The sequence below is a fragment of the Gracilinanus agilis genome, chromosome 1 (genome assembly GCF_016433145.1).
Source record: "Gracilinanus agilis isolate LMUSP501 chromosome 1, AgileGrace, whole genome shotgun sequence".
Classification (NCBI taxonomy): Eukaryota; Metazoa; Chordata; class Mammalia; order Didelphimorphia; family Didelphidae; genus Gracilinanus; species Gracilinanus agilis.
The window spans coordinates 184757993-184779911 of record NC_058130.1 but is presented as its reverse complement, the minus strand read 5'-3'; the positions used below and the strand labels follow the sequence as shown (position 1 = coordinate 184779911).

General features: G+C 38.9%; 1 protein-coding gene across 1 annotated transcript in view; it reads left to right on the top strand.

Annotated features, from left to right (window-relative positions):
- Positions 1–21919, top strand: part of MYH11 (myosin heavy chain 11) — a 128509-nt gene that overhangs the window by 54852 nt on the left and 51738 nt on the right. Inside the window, exons 4-9 of the mRNA XM_044678415.1 lie at positions 9800–9902; positions 11672–11692; positions 13842–13934; positions 15201–15264; positions 19728–19826; positions 21196–21339. Of these exons, the coding sequence (XP_044534350.1) occupies positions 9800–9902; positions 11672–11692; positions 13842–13934; positions 15201–15264; positions 19728–19826; positions 21196–21339 (524 nt within the window). The remainder of the gene's footprint in view (positions 1–9799; positions 9903–11671; positions 11693–13841; positions 13935–15200; positions 15265–19727; positions 19827–21195; positions 21340–21919) is intronic.

The window sequence follows — 21919 nt, the reverse complement described above, 5'->3', positions numbered from 1 at the left end:
ATGAGGTTTGAAATGTTCATTGCTGTACACTTTGGTGGAGTTACAGACCCTTCCATCTTAGTGATAAGTCAGTGAGGTTAATATGTTGTTTACATAGTATGACTTTATTATCATTCTCTTAAGATGAGTTATAATAAATTAGCCAGACCCATGGAACAGTACCAGAGAGTCTCAGCTTAAAAACTGGGCCAGTACTAAGAAGAAAGCTAGACTGTTGTGAAAAGGGAAATTTAAAAAAGAAAAGAAACTGAAAAATAGCCAAGGATACTGAAACAGTAAGGTTTTCCTTTACATTATTACTCAGATTGTCCTGACACTAGCATTTGGAGTAAGAACTGGTGGAAATTCTGTGGGGAGACTGATACTCCGGTCCTTGCTCTAAGACTATAATAAATGGGAGATAGTGTAGTATAGTGGAATGTATGCTAGATTTGGAGTTGAAGGTCATGAGTTCAAATTTTAACTGTGACATTTACTGCCCTGGGCAAGTCATTTAAACTCTGGGGGTAAGATTTTCTTATCTACAAAATGTGAAGTTTGGCTAGATAAATTAAACTTCTAGGCAGGGAATTTTAATTTTTTTGTGTGTAGCGTATACTTTCTTGGGTGGCCTGGGTGAAATCTATGCACCTCTCTTCAGAATAATAGTTGTTTTTTTTAAAAACCCTTACCTTCTCTCTTAGAATTAGTAAATCAATTCTAAGTCAGAAGGTAAGAGTTAAAAGTCACTTTACCCCAACTGCCTAGCTCTTACTACTTTTCTGCCTTAAGTAAAGTCTAGGCAGCTGAGGTTAAATGATATTCCAGGGTGACAGCTAGAAAGTATCTGAGGTCATATTTGAACCCATGTCCTAGAATAATGTTTTTAAAAGCATAAAAGTAAAATATATAGAATTAGAAAGAAATCCAATTACAATGAAATAGTTATTAAAAAAAAACAACCAACTACTCAAGTTCACAGATTTCTAGGTTTGAAAAACAGGGAAACTGAGTGCTGAAGTGGGTGTGCCAAACTGTCATCATTTGGACTAATAGTAGGAATAATCCAAAAATTATTTGGTTTTGTTTGGGAGTGCTTTAAGTGAGTATTTTCAGCAGAACTAACTCCCTTATTATGCCTAGTTTAGGGTAATTTGATACCACTGCCAACAAAGCTAATGCAATCTCAATCTATTTGAAGACAGGCATTGGCTGAGATAACAGCCCCATTGTACTCTTCCTTTGGTCAGACACCATCTGGAATATCATGATCCATTCCATGTAGCACGTTTTTTTTTTAAAACTATTACCCTCTGTCTTAAAATCAATCAATACTAAGTAACAGTTCCAAGGAAGAAGAGAGGTATGGGCTAGGCAACTGGGGGTAAGTGGCTTGCCCAGGGTCACATAGCTAGGAAGTATCTGAGGCCAGAATTGAACCCATGTCCTCTGTTTCCAGGCCTGGCTACCCACTGAGCCACCTAGCTGCCCACCAGCAACACTTTAAAATTGTTTTTAAATTTATTTATTTTATTTTATTTTTATTTAAAAAAAATTTTTCCCCCATGTTTCCATGATTCATTTTCTTTCTCTCTCCTCTTACCTCCTCCCTCTAAGAGTCAAAATATGCAAAATCCCCTGGGTTGTACAAATGTTATCACTTGATACCTATTTCCATATTATTTACTTTTACTATAGAACTGAAACCCAAATCATATATCCATATAAACAAGTGAAAAGTCATAAGTTTTTCTTTTGTGCTTCTATTCCCATAGTTCTTCCTCTCAATGTGGGTAGCATTCTTTCTCATAAATCCTTCAGGAGTGTCCTGGATTATTGTATTGCTACTAGTTGTAAAGTCCATTACATTGCATTGTTCCACAATGTTTTACTTTCTATGGATAATGCTCTCTTGTTCTGCCCCTTTCACTCTGCATCAATTCCTGGAGATCTATCCAGTTCACATGGAATTCCTCCAGTTTATTATTCCTTTGAGCACAATAGTATTCCATTACCAACAGATACCACCATTTGTTCAGCCATTCCCCAATTGAAGGGCATATCCTCGTTTTCCAGTTTTTTGCAATCACAAAGAGCATGGCTATAAATATTTTTGTACAAACATTTTTCCTTATTACCTCTTTGGGGTACAAACCCAGCAGCGGTATGGTTGGATCAAAGGGAATGCATTCTTTTAAAGTCCTTTGGGCATAATTCTAAATTGCCCTCCAGAATGACTCCTCAGCAACACTTTTTAAGGAAACATTGATAATCTAAAACGAGTTCAGAGAAGGGAAATCAGAATGATGAAGGTCCTCCATCTCATGCCATATGAGGATCAGTTGAGGGAATTTAGGTCTTTTAGTTTGGAGAAATCTCAGGAAAGACATGGTTAGCTGCCTTGAAATATTTTAAATACCACCTTGTAGAAGAGGGATTTGATATATTCTATTAAATATATTTGATTTATTGATTTTGTCCCCAAAAGGAAGAACTAGGAGGAATGGGTAGGAGTTACCAAGAAGCAAATTTAGGTTTGACTTAAGAAATACTTCCTAAGAGTTAAAGCCCTCCCAAAGTGAAATTGCCTCTTTTAGGGAGTGGATTTCCCTTGGTTAGGGTTCTTCAAAAAGAGACTAGAAGCGGGCAGCTAGATAGTGTAAGGGATAGATCACCAAGCCTGGAATTGGAAGGACCTGGGTTCGGGGCCTAAGATACTTCCTAGCTGTGTGTCCTTGAGCAAGTCACTTAATCCCAATTGCCTAGCCCTTGCTGCTCTTCTGTCTTAAAATTGATATTGAGTCATGAAGTCAAGGGTTAAAAAAAGAAGAGGCTAAATGATCACTTCTCTGGTGTGGTTTTTTTTTTTTTTTTTTTTTTTTTTTTTTATTAAACCCTTAACTTCTGTGTATTGGCTCCTAGGTGGAAGAGTGGTAAGGGTAGGCAATGGGGGTCAAGTGACTTGCCCAGAGTCACACAGCTGGGAAGTGTCTGAGGCCGGATTTGAACCTAGGACCTCCCGTCTCTAGGCCTGGCTCTCAATCCACTGAGCTACCCAGCTGCCCCTGGTGTGTTTTTATAGGGATTCTTTCTGGGGTATTGGTTGGACTGCCCGGGGCCCTTCCAACCCTGAAATTCTGGGATTCTGTGAAGAAAGGACATTTTAAAAGGGCAAGGGGTGGAGAAGAGGAGCTAGAAACAGCCTAGGCCCCAGAGACTTTTGGAAACAGGCCATGGTTCAGAACACGTTTTACTTTCTCAGCAAAAGTAAACACATCCCCAGAATACCACATGGAAACTTTTTAATGCCATTGGGAAACACAGGGTTAAGCATCCTATTCCAAGAGTTGAGTTCCAGAGGCCCTACAGGATGGCAGGGTAATTAAAAAGGAAAGGAAGCCATATATGGCAATACTTCCAGGGACTTAAGAAAGGAAGATGGGCATGGTTACCCTTGCCCAGAGAGAAAGGAGAAGCAGTTTAGAAGACTCGAATTACTAACTCTTGTACCAGAGAGACAACTTGGAAGCCAGAGATTGGGGAAGAAGGATTTTAATTTTTTCAAATTCACAGTGATCTGACTGGTAAATCGATTTGAAAATCTATTGGTCTGCTCTGATCAGAAGTTTGCCCGGGACGCTTTTTTTAAATCAATAAAACATCAAATTGACAATAAACATAGAAAAACTAGATTTCCCATCTTTGAGATTTCACTCCAAATCAGGGCATAGAACCCCCACAATTGAAAAGATAGGAGAAAAAATACATTCAGGGTAGGAAATTTAAAGTCTAATCCTAGAAAGGAAAGGTAGTGAATATCTATCTAGCTAGATATCTGTTGAGCTGGATGGCACAGTGGACAGAGGACCAAGAGTCAGGAAGACCTGAGTTGAAATCAAATTGTTTGGGGTCCTCAATAATTTTTTTTTACACCCTTACCTTCCATCATAGAATCAATACCGTGTATTGGTTCTGAGGCAGAAGAGCAATAAGGGCTAGGCAATTCTGGTTAAGTGACTTGCCCAGGGTCACAAGGCTAGGAAGTATATGAGGTCAGCTTTGAACCTAGGACCTCCTATCTCTGTCCTGGCTCTCAATACACTGAGCCACCCAGGTGCCCTAGGTATATTACCTTGAGCAAGTCACCTCAACTCTGTCTGCCTACCAGTTTCTTCATCTGTAAAATGGGGAAATAATTGCATCTGCTTCCCAGAGATGTTGTGAGGATAAAATGAGATACTATTTGTTAAATGCTTTCCAAACTTTAAAGTGTCATACAGTGTTGGGCTGGAGCCAGCTTATCATGAATTATTAAATTTTCTGTATAAACACATCTCAAAAATCAGTAAATGCTACAATTCATACCTTGATTTACTGTTTTGTCTAGGCTTGAGAAAAGTAATGGGGAAAGTGCTAGTAGTGTAGACTAAACTTAAACATGTGTTATGTGTATGGTCATTTATTTCCCCAGAGAGAGCAGAGTGTTAAATATTTACTAGTAGGCAGCTAGGTAGCACAGTGGATAGAGCATCAGGAGTCAGAAGGACCTTGTTTCAAATGTGACCTAGGAGACAAAATACAGTATTGATTCTAAGCCAGGATGGTTTAGAATTAATACTGTATTTTGGTTTTGAGGCATATATATATGCTTCAAATAAATAAATATACATATGTATACATATATATATAACTTTGAGCTCAATGTATACACACACATATATATATATATGTGTGTGTATGTATAACTTGTGCATTTGACATGTCTCAGTGTTCTAAACAGGACAGAATCCTTCCCTCCTCAAAAAAAAACAAAACCCCCAAAACTCTCATCACTCTCAGTCAGTCAAAACTCCTCTGGATGCCATACTAAGGTGTGACAGACTGAATTCTAGAGGGGGTTTTCAGGGGTGGGGAGGAGGAAGAGTGTTTAGGGGATGGAGAATGGTTATCGGAAAAGAGAAATTTCATCATCCAATTAAATGTCAAAAAACACAGTCTGGAGAGAAGCTTTTTAAAAAACCCTTACTTTCCATCTTAGAATTTTTACTATGTATTGGTTCCAAGGCAGAAGAGCAGTAAGGGCTAGGCAACTGGGGCCAAATGACTTGCCCAAGGTCACATAGCTGGGCAGTCTTTGAGGCCAAACTCAAACCCAGGACTTCCTATTTACAGGCCTGGTTCTCTATCCACTGAGCCACCTGGCTGCCCTCTTTGGAGAAGTTTTTAAGCTGACTAGTTAGTTCCTTGCTGCTCCCATTGGCTATTTCCCACCCTGACTCAGATACATTTTCCTCCTCTCCCTTGCCTCTCCATTACAGCAGGAATAGAGCAAGTTTGACAACCCTATTTATTTTCTAGACCTGCCATCTCATAGGTTAGGGAGCTTCAAGGACAGAACTTCTGCCATTGTAGATCTGTGCTTTTCTCTATTATATTGTCTTAGAGGTCCAAAGGGCATAAAAGTTAAATTACTTGCCCAGGGTCACAAAGCCCTTACATGTCAAGAGGCAGGATTGGAACCTGACTCAAACCAGAATGCCTTCTACTAGTCCAGACTGCCTTTGCCAACCCTGCTGTTGAAATCTCCCAGGCGGCAGGGGACATGACATGGATATAATGGACTTGGAGCAGGTGAAATCTTCCATCTGACAGTCAGTAGAGCTGGACTCTGGTCCCATTTCTGGTCTTAACTCACTCATTGTGTCAGCCAACATGGAGTCAGGAAAGTTGGGCTGTAGGTCTGGGAGAGGTCATCGGACCACTCAGTGTTTCAATTCCCTCTTTGGTAAAATAAGGAGCTTATGGAAGCCATATCAATGATGAAGCATGCTCTCTACTTCATGACAGAGAGGTGATATACAGAATGAAATGGACATTTTTGGATGTGTCCAGTGTGGGATTTTGTTATGTTGATTGTGCCAATTTGTTACAAGGGTTCTATTTCTGTACTTTCTAATGGTGAGGGGGAATGTTGGAAGGATGCAAGGGGCTGGCAATAGGGTTCTCCTCCCACAAAAGAAAAGAAAGGAGGGTCATGAGAATATTTAAAAGTGTACAGAAGAGAGGAAAAGGAAAGCCAGAAGAAAACATAGACAAATAGGACAAGTTTGAAAGCACACTATTAAATTTATTTTATACTTAAAAGGAATAGCAAGCACTTCTTAAAAGAGATTCACAGTTCCATGTACAAACCTCTTTTCTGTTCTACCTTATATATGGAAATGCTCATTTTACTTAGACTTTATTAAATCCTAGAATTTTTTTTAAGGTAAGAAAATAATAGGCAGATAGGTGGTGCAGTGGATAGATTGTCAACCTTGGGGTCAGGAAGAACCATCTTCCTGAGTTCAAATATGGCCTTAAGACACTTACTAGCTGTGTGACCCTGGATAAATCTCTTAATCCTATTGGTTTCAGTTTCCTCATCTATCATATGATATGGAAAAGGAAATGGCAACCAACTCTAATGTCTTTGTCAAGAAAACCTCAAATGGGGTCTTGAAAAATGGAAAATGACTGAAAACAACTGAATAACCACAACAAAAGAATACGAGAAGGTTCATCTAGATCAGTGGTTCCCAAACTTTTTTGCCTACCATCCCCTTTCCAGAAAAAATATTACTTAGTGCCCCCTGTCACATACTATCACAGCCCCTTACCAGTTATTCACCGCCCCCAAATACACCTGTGGCCATCATTGCTTCCCTGGATCGCTGCAGCACCCACCAGGGGGCGGTGGCACCTACTTTGGGAATCACTGATCTAGATGATCTATAAGATCCCTTCCAGCTCTGCAATTAAGGGTGTCTGTAGGGAAAATGATTTCCTTTCTTTTGATACAGTTTTTTCTTCCTTTTACATAAAATGAGACTATTAACCTTCACCCACCTCATCAGCTTATTAAAAGGGGGAAAATTACATACATGAAAGAACTTTTAAAAACAATCTCAAGTGTTAAAACATTACAAGATAATGTTTTTTAATTGTTACCAAGAATCTGATGTTCGCTTTTTCTAACTTGAAAACTTAAAACAAATTGAATTTTTCCTTGAACTATCCTCCAATATGGGAGGTCATCAGGATTTTATCCAGAAAGATAATGCACATACTTTTCTTTTGAGGTTTAATGCAAGTAGTTATTAATGGGGCCTCCATAAAGGAATTTCTTCATTTCCTAATTAGGAAAAAAAATCAGCAACTGTAATTGTTCTGGTGGCATGGTTTCAGCTCAGGAGAAGCCTTGAACCTGACCCTGAGGGCAGACTCCTTTCAAAACTTGTTTTAATTATCTCTTCAAGAACAGAAAAAGGAAGAGAGTTGGAAAAGTAGCAAAGGCCAACAAGGGAAAGATGAGTTTAAACTGCATCTCCTTTCCCTTTTCCCTTCCCCTTCATTTAACTAAGGGCTGTGTGGCCACAGCATTGTCACCTTCTTTCTAATGATGAGGTCATTCCATGTCTAAGCTACCTGGTTACCAAGGTTAGCTTTCCCTGAGCCTCAGGACTTATAGACCCAGCATTGTGGATCATAGGTCCAGAGCCTATAGTCTCAGAGACCTTAGACATCACCTGGTTCAATCTCCTCATTTTACAGATAAGGAAAATCAAAGCAAGGTTATAAGTTACTTGCTTCTCAGGATCACCCAGCTGGAGAATAGCAGACTTGGGATTTGAACCTGGGATCTTTTCATTTCAAATCTACCTCTCTTTCTATAGGACCATTCTGCTTTATATGAGAAAACATAAAGCATATGCCTTCTCTTTATAGGACATGTCCCATCCTTTTCAGGGCTCCTTCTATGTAAATTAGAAACTCATGATTAATAATATTAAGATGGGTAATTTGTTGTTGTTTGCTCATTTCAATCATGTGTGATTCATTGTGACTCTATTTGGGGTGTTCTTTTTTTTTAATTGAAAATTTTTATTTAATTAATTTCGAATATTTTTCCATGGTTACATGATTCACATTCTTCCCCCCCCCCCATCGTAGCCAACGAGCAATTCCACTGGGTTTTACATGTGTCATTGATCAAGACCTATTTCCACATTATTGATAATTGCACTAGGGTGTTCATTTAGAGTCTATATCCCCCATCATATCCCCATCAATCCATGTGTTCAAGCAGTTGTTTTTCTTCTGTGTTTCTACTCCCACAGTTCTTTCTCTGGATGTGGAGAGCATTCTTTCTCATAAGTCCCTCAGAACTATCCTGGGTCATTGCATTGCTGCTAGTAGAGAAGTCCATTACATTCGATTGTGCCACAGTGCATCAATCCCTGTGTACAGTGTTCTCCTGGATCTGCTCCTTTCACTCTGCATCAATTCCTGGAAGTCATTCCAGTTCACATGGAATTCCTCCAGTTCTTTATTCCTTTGAGCACAATAATATTCCATCACCAACAGATACCACAATTTGTTCAGCCATTCCCCAATTGAAGGACATTCTCTTATTTCTCAATTTTTTGCCACCACAAAGAGTGCTATAAATATTTTTGTACAAGTATTTTCCCTATGATCTCTTTGGGGTATAAACCCAGCAGTGGTGTGACTGGATCAAAGGGTAGACAGTCTTTTGTTGCTCTTTGGGCATAGTTCCAAATGGCCATCCAGAATGGTTGGATCAATTCACAACTCCACCAGCAATGCATTAATGCCATTTGGGATTTTCTTGGCAAAGACATTGGAGTAGTTTTCCATTTCCTTCTCCAGATCATTTTATAGATGAGGAAACTGAGGTAAGTATGGTTAAATGACTTGCCTAGGTTCACACAGCTAGTGTCTGAAGCTAGATCTGAATTCGGGGTATACTTGACCCCATTTCCCAATCCCAATGCTCTATCCACCATGACCCCTAGCTGACCCAAGGCTACTAATGTTTAATAGTCTGTTAATTCTTTGAATCTGGCCTCAGACACTTAGCTGTGTGATCCTGGTCAAGTTACTTAACCTCCATTTCCTAGCCTTTACCACTCTTAGAACTGATACTAAGACAGAAGTTTGGGTTTTTTAAAATAGTCTGATTTGGATTTTAATTATCCCATTATGTTAATTGCTGCTTCTCTTCTCTCCCCAACCATTGCCATATATTTGCTTTGTATATTTATATTTTAAAACCTTTCCTTCTGTCTTAGAATTGATACTAAATATCAGTTCCAAGGCAGAAGAGCAGTAAAGGCTAGACCAGTGATGGCGAATCTTTTAGAGATCAAGTATCCAAACTGCAACTCTCACGCCCATATGAGCCCCCCACCTTACCCCAGACAGGGGAGGGAGGAAGCGCTCCCATTGGGCTGCTGGGCAGAGGGGTGGGTCATGTGAAAAATGTCCTCAGGCACCATGTAGAGGGGGAGGGGAACAGCTCCTTCTGTCATACACCAGCATGAGTGCCATAGGTTCGTCAACATGGGGCTAGGAAATTGGGGTTAATTGACTTGCCCAGGGTCACACAGCTAGGAAGCATCTGAGGCCAGAATTGAACCCAGGACCTTCTGTCTCCAGGCCTGGCATTCAATCCACTGGGCCATCTACCTCCCCATAATTTATATATATATATTTTTATACCTAAATATGTATGTGTTGTTTCTTCCAGTAGAATGTAGATGCCTAGAGGATCCTGGGCAGTGCCTGGTACATAGGAGATGCTTTAGAAATGCTCTTGGATGAACTTGATTCTACTCCAGATTCCTACCATAAGTTTCATCCAATAAGCCAATCCTGTTTTTTTTGTTTTGTTTTGTTTTGTTTTTTTTCTGATTTCTCCATACCTGCTTTTCAGTGGGCAGAGAGTATCATGGTACATTGTCTTCATATCTTTCAGAGGCGAATCTGGAGCTGGGAAAACAGAAAACACTAAGAAGGTCATCCAGTATCTAGCTGTGGTGGCTTCCTCCCACAAGGGCAAAAAGGACACGAGCATCACTGTAAGTGGCCCTTACCTCTCTTTGTTGGTTTAAGCAGCAGATTGATCAGGGGTAGGAAAAGAAAATGAATTGAGAGACTCAATTTCTGTCTACCTGGATGCCTTTTCAGAGATAATTATTTTTAATCTATTAAGAACATGTAATTATGTCAGGGCTTTGGGGTGGAAAAAAAGGGGAAGGGGGAAAAGCTTTGTTTGAAGAGCCCTTAGGCCTAAGACAGGAATATATTTTGCTGAGAGAAGAGCCTTCATAGTTGCCACATGTATAATGTCTATTTATAACTGAGCCGTGCCTCAGCTTAGCTCTGCAAGGACCCAGAGCCTGAAGGCACTTTTGCTCCCTGGCAGCCAGTCAGCTAAGAGAAAACTGAAATAACTTGTCCCCTCACAAGTGACAATTTGCGGGGAGCACAATTCTCAATCATATTGAGTTATGCTCATTTCCATGTATATCCCTCTCTTTTCTTCTCTGAGAAAGGAGAAACTCAAATAGGCCTGTGTGGGGGAATAACTCAAGTAATCTCTTGATAATTCCAGGACGGCTGATCCATCCAGTTAGCAGATTATCTAAGGCCCTTTCTGAATCCTTCTAGATTCCATTACTTTTCCTTCCTTAAAGCTAGCTTCTGGACTTTGGCCCTTCATTTTAGCCCTGGCAACAGAGAAGATGTGGAAAAAACTAATCTGGAATTAGTCCATTTTATCAATCGAACTGCACCCACCCCTCTGTCAAAAGTTTTGGTGAATGGAAGAGGCCAAGATGAGTTTTGGGGATTGCCTTCGGAGTTCATGGGTCCCTGCTTTCCCTTATCCATTATTTACTATGAATTATTATGAGTTGACTGCAGAACCATCCAGAAGTTTAGCTTGCCTTTTTGTCATAGAGCCAGAAACCTGACAAAGAATAGAAATCCAGATATATCTAGAGATAGCTAAAGTTTCTTACTGAGACTTGTGACTGTTCTGGGTTCCCATGTGGTCCCAAAACCAAAACAGGAAAACACTTTTCCCTGTATCTCAGTCTTAAACTATATAACATTCGAGTTGGACTCTGACTATGGGGAAAGGCAGAGAGTGTCCTTTACTATAATTCATCACTGTGGTTCACCAAGAAGATTCAACTATTCCCTCTCACTCTTGCCAACTTACTTGCCTTAGTAGATTTGAAGACATTAAGACTCGGGTTCAAATCCCATCTTTTTGGTTTCAAATTCTAACTTTGAAAGGCTACATGAAGACTCTACTAGATAGTAAATGAATAATTTTCCTTTCTTAAAGACATTTAAAAAAAGATAACTGGTAGGCTTCTGAAACCCATTTCAGCTGAAGAACTCTCCCCAGATACTTTCAAACACCGTGTTTCCCTGCCTATATGACCCTAGTCAATTTGTTTTCTTTAAGTTTTAGATTTCTTTTCTGTAAAATGGGGGGAGGGGACAGAATTGGACAAGCCCAATCAGTCCTAGGCCTGGAGAACATTTTAGCCCTTTGTATCTAAATCGAAAGATATGCCTGTTGTTCTCAGTAGTTTAGAAAAAGAGAGAAACAGAAAGAGGTAGATAAGGAAATCATAGGAATGAGTAAGAGAAGAGTTTGTCTCTCTATTTTCCCTAGGAAAACCATACTGGTGTTGTTGGGCTATTTTTTTTTTTTTTTGTATTTTGTGCAGTGGGGGGATAAAGCTACATAAATAAATATCCATCAAGACCCAATGTTTGTGTGACTGAAATAACATTGACATTTGTTTTATGCCATATTATTCAACTACAGCAAGGTCCATCTTTTGCTTACGTGAGTAAATAAATTAGAGTGTGTTCTCTTTAGTGTGCTTGGGAAGGCACAGAGTATAGATTTGCATGCTGTTGTTGCACCAACAGAGTGCCCGTAGTTGATGGTAGAACGTGTTAGGTTCTTGTGTCTCACAATCTGAAACAAAAATAGCACTAAAGTATCTCCACACATTGACCCTGCCTGTGTCAGATGCCTTTGAGTTTGCAGTCTGACATCTGCAGGCCTTTCTTTGGAATTACCATCCTTACTTGCCTGTGATGGATTTCCCCTATCCAAATGAATTTTCCTACGATCCTGAAAGAGCCAATCAGCCTGAAATTTGACCACCAAAACCTCTGATTGAAACAATCTAAAGATTTCTGTCTTGTCAGGTTGAGCTTTTTAGGACTGTTGTGAAATATATCCTACATTCTGGTGGCTTGATTGGCATGCAGTATAGCCTTGGCATGCCTACCCTTTCCCCTAGTGTGACAGTGCTTCTTAAGTAGCATCCCCATGCATGTGTTTGCAGTGCTGTTTGTGATGTCTGTCTGTCTGTCTCGACATGCCATTCCACTGACCACTTCTGCTCAGCCTCCAGACATAAAGCTTCAAGAACAGCAGTTCTGATTTGCAAAACACAAGCTCTGGCGGCGTAATAATAAGATTGATCGCTGGAGCCACTAGCTATCCAACAAAATCAGGTCTTGCCAGAATTATAATTAAGAACCAAAGGGCTAGCAGCCAGAATTTTAGGACTATGAGACCATTAGAGGTCATCTTTTCCATCTTCTTGGCTTTAGGTATGACTACACTTAACTCATCCCAGACATAAAATGAGAGGGTTGAATTAGATAACTGCTAAGGTCCTTTCCAGATATAAATCTATGATCCTATGACATGGGAAGTTGCTTTTTTAAAAAAGCTTGCCTGGGAAGGCTAGCACTAGGCTTCCCTGTAAGAGGGTTGCTTGATTATATAGGCTATCAATCGGAAGAGCAGATAGATAGAGAAACCACAATCCCTAAAACTGTAACTTTCCATGTGTCTGATAAAAGGGGATTCCAGCAGTTGTTCACAATTTCTGTGGAAATATTTTCTATTTTTTAAAAATCATTTTTAAGGACATCCTGGGAATCTTGGGGGTGGGGTAGCATATTTATAAATATACACATAAATAAACAGTTGCTTCCTATCTCATTTCCCTAGAGCAAATACCCAGGGTACCTTATGTGTACCCGAGTGAGGCGGAAAGTTTGTCATTTACCTTCCTCTGAAAATCCTTCTCAGTTCAGAGAGTTTCTGATCGAAATCCCAGGGACCTGAGCCAAGATGCCCTGAAGTCAAAAGATTGTTTCAACAAGGGAGGGGAGACTAAGCATATACTAATAAGGAAGCAGAATAAAACAAGGCTCTGAGACATGAATGCTTTCCAGCCAACTGGAAGAATGCATAAGCACGTCTCTTTGGCAAGCAAACTTGATCTTCATCTCTGATGCTGGAATCAGGCTGAGGGACCACAAAGTGCATATTTGCTTTTCTGGCATGACTTGTCTAATTAGCTATTCCCTGTCATCATTAACAACATGACTCCATTTTTGTGCATGGGAGCTCATGGACCAACAGAGAGAGAAAGTGGTTGTTTCCATCCTCAGCTGCATTTTAACCTGATTAATGGAGCTGACAAGTATGCTTTGGAGCTTTCTGCTGCCATTAGATTAAAGCAACTCCTGGCAGGTTTTTCTAATGATATCTTCATTTTCCTCAAAAATTAAAAAAAAAGGAAAGAAAGCAAACCTGAAGAAGAAATCTCTACCTGTTTTGTTTTGTTTGTATTGCAAAAAAAAATTTTTTTTAACCAAGAGAACATTACTTTGTGGTTTAGCTTAGAACAGCAGCGATATTCCAGAGATAAGGATGCTTTGATCTTTGAAAAGAACAACAGTGTTAAAGGGTAAACTTCTTTATACAGCCAGCAGCAGCTATATTCTTCTTTCCCTATAACATCTGGATGATTAAAGACATACAAAATATCCCCTAAGGTATAACCTGAAGAATAGTAACAAGCATAATACACAGGGTGAGGGTGAATGGAGTCTATCGATATGAGGGGCAGAAGCATTAGGGCTTGTGCTGACTTCTTTGATAATTAAATGTGAATGAATTTTAGGGTGAGCTGGAAAAACAACTTCTACAAGCGAACCCTATTCTGGAAGCTTTTGGCAATGCCAAAACCGTCAAGAATGACAACTCCTCAAGATTTGTAAGTAGTAAAAATACCCAGGATTCCTGGGGGAGGGCAAGGGTAAGGCTGGTGTCTCTCAGTTTGCACAAGAATACAGAGCAAGCCAGAATATTAGATCAAGATTAGCAATGTAACTCTAGTATTTTGCCTTGGTACCTTTAACCCACTGGCCTCCAACCTATAGTGGTTTAAAAGTGCCTGGGAAGTAAGTCTGCCCTATCTCACTTTTCCCCCACTCCCATCCTCAGCTGGGTACATCTGGTGTGGAAGAATTTTGATTGTGATAGTAGATGGGGCAGAGATGCAGAGAAGAGGATAACTAGCTAGGCAAATAAGACATCTAACTTGAAAATGGTCTTAGAGTAAGCTGTGCATCCCCTTGTGCATATGCAAATTGAATAGCAGTTATACATGACTTCTGTTAAGGAAGAATGTGTGTTCTCCATTCATGCTCTTGTGACTCCATGCCCTCCCCATACCCCATTCTAATTCTCTTATATCTCTGTTTGGTCCTTAGGGAAAATGTTGGTACTGATTACTGTTATACTCAGTTAAAGATGTTCCTTCCTTCTCAATGACCAATCAACCAGGTGGAATACCTTTAAATGACTCAAGCAAGGGTCTATACAAACTTCTTGTCTCCAAGTTATTTTCATTTTTTTGAGTCTCATTTCTCTCTTCTCCAGGATTGGGTCCTTTTATTTAATCACTTTTTTATAGACTCAATCTTAGAAGGTGTTAATGAAGGCAGTCGCTCTGAGGTGATATAAAATGTTCTAAGTCTGGCAATCAGAAAGATGTCTCCCTCAGATTCTCACATGGACATACCACTGGAGAGAATTACGTGAAATGTAGTTTTGTGGTACAGTGTTAAGGATCCTCAAGTTGAAAGCATGAAATCTGAATTTGATTATAGCTTTTTAAAAATGATTGATGCCAGGTGGCCCAGTAGCTGAATAGATCTGGTTAATTGTTGACTAACTCAGTATTATCCATATGTAAGAGTTAAATTAATGTACAATACTTTAGGTATTTTTTTAAGTTTATTATCTGACAACATAGAACCACGTGACTAGGTAATGGATTCAAATTACACACATTTATGTCATTCTGTTTCGCCTAAGGAATGCAACAGAGATGTTCTCAATCCTGGGGTGGGAGAGAAATCCAGTTCTATTGAATAAACTGTTGAGAATGTGTTTTCTAATTTCATTCTTCCCTTCTTAAAGTATAGCACTGAAACATATTAATTAGTAGCCACACAAAAACATTTCTCGTTGATAGGGCAAATTCATCCGCATCAACTTTGATGTCACCGGCTACATCGTGGGAGCCAACATTGAAACATGTATCCTTTATAGTAGATTAGAAAATATGGAATTCTACTACAGAGAGCTGAGAGAAGTGGTGTCAACAGTCATTTTGGACATCTAAGAATATCAAAAATTATTGTGGATGGCATGAGCAAATAAGAAAAGCCTCTATACTTGCATTTGCCCCTTTCTTTTCTCTAAAGAAACTATAGTCAGAGGTTTGGCTGAATGAGGAATATTAGGGAGAATATTGGGGAACTGGGTCATATTATTGAATCAAGGAGCATTTCAGGCAACAGTCAATGATTTCACTGACTGAAATCCCAACTTGGCATTCCATTTCTGCCCACAGAATACTTGCCTGGCAGAATATGGGCATTGTGTAAGTTTTTAGCAAAATCCTTTCATTTCTTCACATTTTGGAGCCTCAGTTTTCTCATCTATAAAACTGGATCTAAGCATGATAAAGCACAAGAGAGGTCTGGAAGGTCCGAGAAGATCTGAGCTTAAATCCTGGTTCTGTTGCTCACTACCTACATGACTTTATACACTCAGTCTGGGCTTCCATTTCCTCATCTGTAAAATGAGGGAAGTCAAGCTAGTCGGCTTCTAATCTATGAGCCTATGATGAAATGGTGGCATAGTGCAGAGAGTGTCATGCCTAGATTCAGGAAGACTCAAGTTCCTGAGTTCAAATCTGGCCTTAGAAAGTTACTAGCTGTGTGATCCTGGGCAAGTCACCTAACTCTGTTTGCCTCAGTTTCTCCATCTGGAAAATGAACTGGAGAGGGAATGACAAATCACACCAGTAGCTTTGCCAAAAACTCCCCAAAAGAAATCACAAAGAGTTGGACACGACTGAATAACAATTGAGATGATGCCTAAATTGCTTTCTAATATACTTAATCCATGATTCTTTATCTCTTGATTATCTGTCTTCAAGAAAAAAATAATTTAACATTCATTATGGGAGAGAACAGTGCATGGCAGATAGTATTTTCATGGACATAAATCTAAGGACTCAGGAACTATATGACTATGTAAGTAAAAAATGAGACTAGTACCCAGATAATTCAAACAAAATCCCTACCACTGAGGAAAAGAAAATTTGGGGTATGATTCCTAATCATGCTTCTCTCTCAAATTATTCCCTGAATTTTCCTGTCTTTCACAGTGTGGGCCAACAGAATCTGCCTTTTTTCCTTGAGTAGTAGTTGTCTCTCTTTTCCCCACCACTCCTTCTTCCCCGTTGCTCCTTTGTTGTTAATCGTATTTCAAACATTTGGTTTTCTTTGTCATCCTAGGTATTTTATACATTTAAAAATACCATTCTAGGTGTGTTTTAAATGAACAACAAATTAAGTTTAAAGGATAAAACTAAATTATTAATCAAATGAATAGAGTTTAAATTAATGATAAATTAATCAAATAATGACTAAATTCTTTAATTCTAAGAATAACACTTTAAGTGGATAATAAATTTTAAGCGTCAGAATGCAAGACTTTGCCAGAATGTGTATTCCAGGCTCTACTCTTAGTACCTGGTTAGAAAGATTCATTAGTTAAAATAGGAAGCTAACATATTATGTACTTTCTCCCCCTTCCTCCAAAAGCCACACCCTTATTGATTAATGTGACCCTAGGCAAGTCACTTACCCTCTCCCAGACTAACTTTCCTCATCTGTAAAAAGGGGATAATAATAGTACTTACTATTAACTAATAGCTCCCCAGGGTTATTGTGAGGATCAAATAACATATGCAAAGCATTTTGCAAAACCTTAAAGCACTGTAAATGCTAGCTATTATTTTTACTAAAAAGTTGTTTTGAAGGCATCCATCTGACTGCTTGCCCCAGGAGTCAGAATTGCTAGTTATAACAATCCCTAAACAAATGAGACAATATTTGTAAAGCCCTTAGCACAGAGAAGGTTAGTTCTCTCCCTTTTTCCTTCCCCAATTCCCCTAAAATCTCATTCCTGATATCTCTAATTGTCCCTTAATTTCATTCCTTCAGCAACAGCAGAGTTACTAGATAAAGGGAATATAAATAAAAGCCTTAAAGCCCAATGCCTCTTTCCTTCCCAAAATCATTTTGCTTTTTAGGATCTATGCCTTGTTCATTTCTATTTATTTGACTAATTATTTTACAAAAAAAAAAAAGGTGCATTTTGTTAGTTAAGATTTTTACTCACAAGTCCTATGGCCCACCCACCTTGGATTCACAGTTCATCTTGGAGTAGATCTCTAGTCTCTCTGTGGTTCAGCCAATGCTACAGATGGCCAGTTGGCTTTCAGACAGCTGAACACATAAACTTTGGCTGTTATTTTCTCTTAATAAAACTTCCCACCTCCTTATCCACCCCACCCCCTTCAAAAAAATAGCCTGAAGAATGATATACAAAGCAGAGTGTATAGGCCATGATTAGATGCCAAAATATTTGTTAAGAGGAATTGAAGTTGTTAGTAGCCAGAGGGATGACTGACATGAATCAGGCTGGGCAATTTTCCATAAGTCCAAATCGTGAATTAGATTCCCAGAGGGAGCTGGCCAGTGTTGTCCCATCCCTCATCCTCTAAAGATATGCTCATGTCTGAGATGGGCCAGCCCTGCTTGAACATTCCCATTGACCTAATGGCCCAGGTTTTTACTCTTCATTCTTAAGCTCAGAGCCCCGTCCCACAACCTATCCTACCTTCTTTGTTTGTGGCTGACTCTTCAATTCTTCATGACCTTGGTTGGGTTTTTTTTGGCAAAAGATACTGCAGTAGTTTGCCATTTCCTTCTCCAGCTCATTTTACTTATGAGGGAACTGAGGCAAACAGGGTTAAGTGACTTGCCCAGGGTAACACAGTTATTTAGGGTCTGATACCAAATTTGAACTCAAGAAGATGAAACTTCTTGACTCGAGGTCCATAACTCTATGCACTGTGCAACCTAATTGTTTGATTTCTTTTGGTAGTAGACCCCAAATTATCAGTCAATTAGTTTTTCATTCAAAGGGAAAAGTGAGAATTGCCTTAACACTAATGACTAGAAGTTTTCTAGCACAGGAATTCTTTTTTTTAAAATTTATTTAGAATATTTTTCCATCGTTACATGATTCATGTTCCCAGAGCTGACAAGCAATTCCACTGGGTTATATATGTATCATTGTTCAAAACCTATTTCTATATTATTCATATTTGCAATAGAGTGATCTTTTAACATCAAAACCCCAGTCACATCCCCATCAAACCATGTAGCACAAGGATCAGGAATTTTTTAGCTTTTTTGTGTGTGTTAGGGACCTCTTTGGCAGTCAGAAGCTTAGAATTTATTATTCACTTAAAATGTTATTCTTAGAATTAATGAATCTAGACATAGTTTATTAATTTATCATTAATTTAAACTTTATTCATGTAATTAATAATTTAATTTTATCCTTTAAACTTAATTTATTGTTCATTTAAAACAGTGGTTCCCAGACTTTTTTGGCCTACCGCCCCCTCTCCAGAAAAAATATTACTTAGCCCCCTGGAAATTAATTTTTTTTAAATTTTAATAGCAATTAATAGGAAAGATAAATGCACCTGTGGCCATCACTGCCTCCCTGGATTGCTACAGTACCCATCAGGGGGCAGTAGGGCCCACTTTGGGAATCACTGATTTAAAACATGCTTAGAATAGTGATTTCAGATGCATAAAGTACATAGGATGGCAAAGAAAACCAAATGTTTGAAATAAAATACACAACAACAACAAAAACTAAGTTCATGGATGGTAGATTAATAACCTCTGCTCTATCATTTTCTTCCTAAGTACTTACCCATCTGATCTCAGCTATCCATCTTTATGAGACTATCATTATGGATGCCATCAAACAATTGGTAGCAGCATGTGAGATTCCCTCCCTTATAGATAGACCCCTTTCTCTGTCTTTCTCTTCTGCCTCTGCCCTTTCTATTTTCTAAACCCTTCCATTGCTTCCTTCACCTTTTATTCCCCTCCATTATTTATTCCTTTTAGCCTGTCACAGACACCCTAAGGTATTATTTAGTCTGATTAGGTGCAGAAGAGGCTGATGATTCAGAACTAGAGTGATCTACTATTGCTCCTTTTAATCAATCAGTCAATTAATAAATCAGTTACTGCAGACACAAGTAGAAAAACAAGACTTCCCCTCCTCTCAAAACAGCCAAATTTTAATAGGAGAAATAACACTGAAGTGTCTACTACATGCCTTCCTGGAAAAGAAGGAAATGGCGAATCAATTCTTTAATGAGTCTCTGTGTGGAAAGAATTGGAATGGGCTGGGATAAAAGGTTCAACATTGCCATCTAGCTCATTTCTAGAATAAAAGAAGTTGTTTTCAAAGTGTGAGAACTTCTAGTCACTTTTAGGTTTTTGGATGCTTCCCCCAAAGCATCCTTTGTTGGATGGGAGCTATGGGGATGATTTGACTACTGCAAGGAAGGACGCCCTTTGGACAGTCAGAATCCTTGATTCTTCCCAATCAGACCTGTTGGAAAAGTCACGTGCCATTCGCCAAGCAAGAGATGAGAGAACATTTCACATCTTTTATTATATGATTGCTGGGGCTAAGGAACAAATGAAAAGTAAGTGTCTGGAAAAGAAATAGACAAGAAATTGAGTGGCCTAGGGCAGCTAGGTGGTTCCATAAATAGAGAGCCAAGCCTAGAGACCAGAGGTCTTGGGTTCAAATCTGGACTTAGACACTTCCTAGCTGTATGACCCTGGGCAAGTCTCTTAACCCCAATGGCTTAGCCTTTACTGCCTTTCTGCCTTCAAACTGATCATTAGTATTAATTCTAAGACAAAAGAAAAAGGATTTAAAAAAAGAAATTGAATGGCTTCTACTCTTACTTTTTCATGAGATGTCTAGCTTTTAGAAATAATGGCCTGGTATGGGGCAGCTTGGGTGGCTCAGTGGATTGAGAGCCAGGCCTACAGACAGGAGATTCTGGGTTCAAATCTAGCCTCAGACACTTCCTGGCTGGGTGATTCTGGGCAAGTCACTTAAAACCCCCATTACCTAACCTTTACCACTATTCTGACTTGTATTGATTCCAAGATGGAAGGTAAGAGTTAAAAAAGAAAAGGAAAGGAAAGGAAAGGAAAGGAATAATGGCCTGAACCCTAAAAAGGAAAGGAGCGATATGGTTTTGACATCTTTATTCCTCAGACTTGGTAAATTTCTGCCTGACCCTCAGGATACTAGTGAATACACAAATGGCCATTAAAAAGAAAGAAACTACTACCTCCAACTCATGATTGCTGAATTCTCCTCTCATGTATCACAAGACCAAATAAAGTTAACACTCAGTAATTTGAGAACTAATAATCCAATTTGTGAATTATCCAGTCCATTTACTTTTCTCTTTCTTTTATTATTCACCTTTTGGCCTTCTCATTGAATACCCCCCACTGAAGATGGAGCAGACACAAGAGAGGAGTCAAAACTCCTAGGCAATTCTAAACTTGTTAATAACTGGTGAAAAGTAAAATAGAAAAAGAGAATTGGGGTCATTAGATTTTATTTTTCCATTTTCTTCTTGCCTCCTTTTTCCTGGTTAATGAGGAATTGGCAAAATACTCAATTCAGCATTTCTTTGTTCATATGAGCTATTCCAAAGGCTTACTTTAATTCAGCCTTTGGTTTATCAAATTAGTTTCCAAGTCATTTGAACTAAAAAAACTAAGTTTGACATAAAAGATTTATCATTTTCCAGGCTTGGAGGCTCTCCAGGCTCTGTGTCTTCAGTAATGATATCTACCAAATTAAGCATGAAGAGCATTGGGTTGTTTTTTTTGACAACCCCCTCCATTCTTTTGGAAACCAGAAGGTGGAAGCAGGCTGGTCTCTAAATCCTTTTGGACTTATCACTGTCATAGAATCATGAATGCTAACTATTGAAAGAAAAATGTCATTATTCTAATGCCTTTACCTTCATTATCTCCTTCCAGATGATTTATTACTTGAAGGCTTCAACAACTATACATTTCTCTCCAATGGCTTTGTACCCATTCCTGCTGCCCAGGATGATGAGATGTTCCAGGAGACCTTGGAGGCCATGGGAATTATGGGTTTCAGTGAAGAAGAACAGCTTGGTGAGGCTCTAAGAACCTTAAGTCCAGGGCCCCAAAGTATTATCTTAGATACATATTCTTGGGTACAGGCATCAAAGTGTTCTTTTGAGACAAAAAAAGGAGATTTCTGCTCTTGTGATACTAGAGATTAGAGCTTAAATAAAAGAAAATTGTGTTTTTCTGCACTCATCTTTGGAAAAAAAAAAAGAAAAAAATCTTTTGCAGAGATAAAGGTTTCTTTTTTAAATATTCTTTTTTCCCCCTGGCATGCCTCTGAGAGTAAGGCCATGTTAATGTTACTACTTTAAATAAGTGAAAGAAAATGGTATCTCACCATAAGAACAGACTATGCCGTAGCAGTCATTTAAATAAGAATTATTTTTCTCAAAACTGTAATTCTTTAAGACAATTTTTTCTGGGTTAAATATAACCCAAGATGATTGTCACTCAGAAATATCCATTGAATAACCCAAAGATTTTCTCTTACTTTCCTCTGTCATGTCCTGGTGTTTTCTGTAGAGCAGCTCTTCTCTAAGGAGGATGGGTTGAGCTTAGTCACTAAGAATCAGTGATGGATCCCAGGCCCTAATGTAAGCTTCCC